Source organism: Penaeus monodon, chromosome 5 (assembly GCF_015228065.2).
Source record: "Penaeus monodon isolate SGIC_2016 chromosome 5, NSTDA_Pmon_1, whole genome shotgun sequence".
Lineage (NCBI taxonomy): Eukaryota > Metazoa > Arthropoda > Malacostraca > Decapoda > Penaeidae > Penaeus > Penaeus monodon.
In genome coordinates this window covers 26,036,584-26,041,053 of record NC_051390.1, presented here as the reverse complement: position 1 = coordinate 26,041,053, position 4,470 = coordinate 26,036,584, and the positions used below count along the sequence as shown (strand labels likewise).

General features: G+C 45.8%; 1 protein-coding gene across 1 annotated transcript; it reads left to right on the top strand.

Annotated features, from left to right (window-relative positions):
* Nucleotides 1–1,246: 1,246 nt before the first annotated feature.
* On the top strand, nucleotides 1,247–1,999 carry LOC119573493. The gene has a single exon (XM_037920710.1). The coding sequence runs from the start codon at nucleotides 1,247–1,249 to the stop codon at nucleotides 1,997–1,999; it is 753 nt and encodes a 250-aa protein (XP_037776638.1).
* Nucleotides 2,000–4,470: the final 2,471 nt, after the last annotated feature.

The window sequence follows — 4,470 nt, the reverse complement described above, 5'->3', positions numbered from 1 at the left end:
CGAGTTTGTAGTATAGATTTTGTCTTATGTAGTTATATATCTATGTTATTATTAAGAATCTACGTGTAATTCGGAGTATATAGTTATTTATTATCGAGTTTGTAGTTATTTATTATCGAGTTTGTACAATGTTATGAATAAAAGAGTCCTAACCACCAATCTTCATGGCAGTTTTATATAAGACCTTCACCATGGAACACGCGTCTCTGTATCCCTGCTTTAAGGGTGACATGCTCAACCTCTTTGCGCACCCTGCAAGGGTGATAATTGCAGGTGTTACCAATTCCGGCAAGACATACTTAACCACGAAAATTGTTGTGCATTACCAAGAGCAATTTGACTATATCATTCTGTGCGGGAGTGAATCTCATCCTCTTGAAAAGGAAACCTCTCTATCTGGAAAACTCATTGTAAGTAAAGATATTATAGACCCAACCGAACACAAGACAAAACCGAGCGATCGCATTTTATATATACTGGACGATTGTTTTATAGAAGCAGCTAACAGCCAAATAGTGAGTAATGCATTCACAAAGGGCGTCACGAAAACGTCTCGGTTATACTGGTTGTTCAAAACGTGTTCATGAACGGGAAACACAGCCGAAACATTTCGCTAAACACCTCTCATTTTATTTTGTTAAAACAGGGGTCTCGGGCAAATTGAATGTCTGGGCAGGCAGATTTACGGCAAGAGCGAAGCCAAGCGATTTCTGGACTTGTATAAAAGGGCGGTTCTTTCAAGCCCGCGCAGCTATTTACTGGTGGACCTCGGGTGTGAAACTCCTGAAAAGCTTCAGTTTCGCAGTAATATCCTCTGCGAATATTTTCCATATCAAATTGTCTACCAATGGTAATCTGCAACAAATCGAAGCAAGTCCTAAAGGACTTGTATGAAGACTATAAACAACCCCATGGCCTGAGCAGCATATAATCGATTTTAAATGCCGCGCGAGCGCGTCTGGGGAAGAATAATATTACACTGTCCGACGTGAAAGAATATTTATCTACTCAGCGTACGTATACGCTTCACAGACAAACGCGTAAAAAATTTCCGCGGCGTCAAACAATGGCCACGCGCCCTCGCAAAATCTTAACATGCGATTTGGCGGATATGCGCAATTTATCAAGACAAAACGATAAGACCGCATATTTATTGGTTTGCGTGGACGTGTTTAGTCGTTACATGCAAGTAAGAACGCTAAGAAGTAAAAATAAAACAGACGTAGCGCGGGCACTGCGATCTGTAATGGATACCGACGATGCTAGAGGTTTAACTCATCTGTTCACCGACGCAGGGCGTGAATTTGTAAATAATGCGGTGAACGCATTACTGCGCGAACGAAATATGTGTTGGTATACAACACACTCAAAAGAAATAAAGGCGAGCATTGCAGAAAGACACATAAGAACCCTTAAGGAACTCATTTATAAATACCTAACCCTTAAAAATACACTGCGATATGTCGACGCACTACAGGACATCGTATCGGCCTACAACGAGCGCGCGCACGCGGGTTTGAAAGGTGCAACACCTGCGAAGGTGCACCGCCATTATACATCGAAGCAGTGGCAACGTCTCTTCCGGCAAATGTACGCCCCATCTCTGACCGGATCTATAAAAAAAGGACGTTCATCGACGGGCATTCAGAACCTAAAAGTAGGGGATACCGTGCGCATCTCTGCGCGTTCCCGCACCGACGTATTTCGCAAAGGTTACGAAATACAAAATACGGAGGAGATATTTAAAATTCGGCAGATTGATCGGCGACAAAACTTAATCGGATATTATCTTGAAGATCTAGGCGGTGAAGCGGTACAAGGCTTGTTTTACCGCGAGGAGCTCATTCCCACTGCGCTGCCCAACTCTTATCCCTATAAGATTTTATCATCGCGTTGGAACAAAACCAAGAAGCAAAGAGAGTACCTCGTTCACTGGATCGGCTATCCAGACAAATTTAACTCTTACATTACAATTGATGACATGCATCCCGGACCATGACAAAGCAGTCCCTCACGCCGCGACACATTGACGTGTTAAAACTTATTTGTTCGCTGAAGCCCAAACGACGCTCCGACTTTATATTGCAGTTAAATAAAGAACAAATTGGTTGCATAGCTGAAGTGTTTTCAAACTTTTTAAAGAAAAACCTAACAACAGAGAAGAATATCATAAAAAAGCTAAAGAGATATCGTGAGGCAATTAAGTCAGTGTCCCTTAAACGAACATCGCTTAAAAAAAAAAAAATTCTCTCATCGCGTGCAGGGGGGAATATTCTCTCTCTGCTGCTTCCGCTCGCTGTAAACGCGTTCTCTGCCCTAATCTAACACAAAGAAAATGAAAGAATTTTGTCTGGTTCCAAAGTCTACAGTCGATCGTCATCTATCATCGAAATCTTCTTCTGAACGCATTACTAATAATGATAGCGATGACAGCGAAACCCACTCGCTGGGAAACCGACAATTATCTCGCGTCGCACACCGAGGAAGAAAGATAAACATTGCATCGGCAAATGTCGCAACACAGCGGTTGTGCCTCTTCCATCTGCGGTTCTGCAAAGAATGTCCGTAAATAGTGCACAAACTAAATTGTCAAATCCTTCGCTAGAACACTTGATGGGCATATTTTTCAAGCTTCTCAACAGGATTATGCTAAATCTCTCCTGGAGTTTTATCGACAACAACCTCAGATCCGATGGGATGAGCTCGGGCAGATACAAGCCCCATTTTCGGGGTTGAATATACTCGATGTTATTAAGTATATGACATCTTCTTCGTCGTCTTCGTTTTCTCTCAGAGAAAAGGAATTATTAAGATTATTGCACAACTTTGCTCCAATACCTCTCGAATATGTGCGTAATCCGACTGCCAAGCGATTTCTCGCGGGAGGAACCCCTAAAGCAGGCGGGAACATGAAATTAGCACCTGCGGTTGTCTTAAAATCCTCGCAGAAAAAGATGCGTTGGAACCCTTACTAACGCGCCTAGATAAAACGGGGATTTTTCAACACATTGGGAACCTCCACGGGTTCACCAGGGGCATGAGCACAGTGCACAGCATAGCCAACGCTCTTGAGCAAATAAACACGGGCGCATCTGTGGCAGTATTCCTTGACCTGGAGAAGGCTTTTGAATTGGCAAGTCCTCTTGCCATTCAGGAGAGCCTGATCCAAAAAGGAATCAGAGGTAAGCTCTTGGCTTGGATAGGTGACTACTTTAGGAATAGAACAGCCAAATTCCAAGGTCACCTGTCACAGCACATGCCACTAGAAAATGGAACGCCACAGGGTGGGGTTCTCAGTCCAGCCCTTTTTAACATACTAATGTCCTGTATCCTCAACATAAACCTCCCAGTGGGGTGCAAGATCATCTCCTATGCAGACGATCTTGCCATCATCTCCACTGGACCACACTGCCTAAACAAAGCCTAGCGTTGTCTGGACTTGGCATCCGAGGAGTGTTGCAGGACAGGACTAAAGATCTCTGCAGCCAAATCCAAAGCCATGGCTCTGAGACAGAGAGTTCAAGGCACAAGTCTGAAAATCCAGGGAATGGACTTGGAGTGGGTTCAGGACTACCTCTACCTTGGGGTAAGGATAGACCGGACCCTCTCCTTCCGCCAGGAGGTCCCAGTACCTGCTTGACCGAACAAAGGCAAGACTGTCTGTCATGAGAGCAATGAGTGGAAGACGCATAGGGGCCAGACACAGAGTACTAAGATCATTCTACGTACATGCTGTCAGGCCCATTGTAGACTATGCCTCCCTCGCTCTGATTGGCATTAAGAGAAAATATAAAGACCGATTGGAGACAGTCCAAAACGAAGCCGCCAGGGTCATTCTGGGTGCCCCAAGGTGGGCGAAGGTCCTCAACCTCCTAGTGGAGACAAACCTTCTCCCCTTGGCCTCACGAATTGATCTAACGGCAGCACAATTCTTATCAAAGGTCATCCAGGCTCCCAGGAACACAAGCCTAAGACACAAAATAGTCAGACGCTTAGAACAAAATAACGAGCTGTTTGCAAACAACTCCTGGCTGTCTCACACAGCCAGGGTGCTAATACGCCATCAGCTCAAAGAACCGCTACTGGCCAAGGGCATGGACTCCCCACACCCTGACTTTGTCGAAGCTCCGCCGTGGGCACAAACCTCGATAGAGGTCTCGGTCATGAGACCCCCCTAACGGAAGCCACCTTGCCGCGGTGGGGGGGCTTGAGGTCCCAATGATCTGGTGAGCCGGACCAGAGGGCTACCCATACTGGAGGGGTCACCAGTGAGGGATGAGACAAAATGGCTTCTGGTGCATCAAGGCCTATGAGAGGGGATGGTGTACCCACCCCGGTTCATTCCATCTTGGACTAGGGAGAACTCTCCAGTGTGTTTGCCGTGCGTGGCATCCCGTATTACCAGGAGGACAGGAGTCCTGGAGGTTGAGCGATGCTGCACGCTGCGCCTGCAGCTAGCAAACACACATC

Bases quoted from the DNA above. Each gene is read 5' to 3' on its own strand.
- LOC119573493 (XM_037920710.1), top strand. From the start codon at position 1,247: ATGGATACCGACGATGCTAGAGGTTTAACTCATCTGTTCACCGACGCA.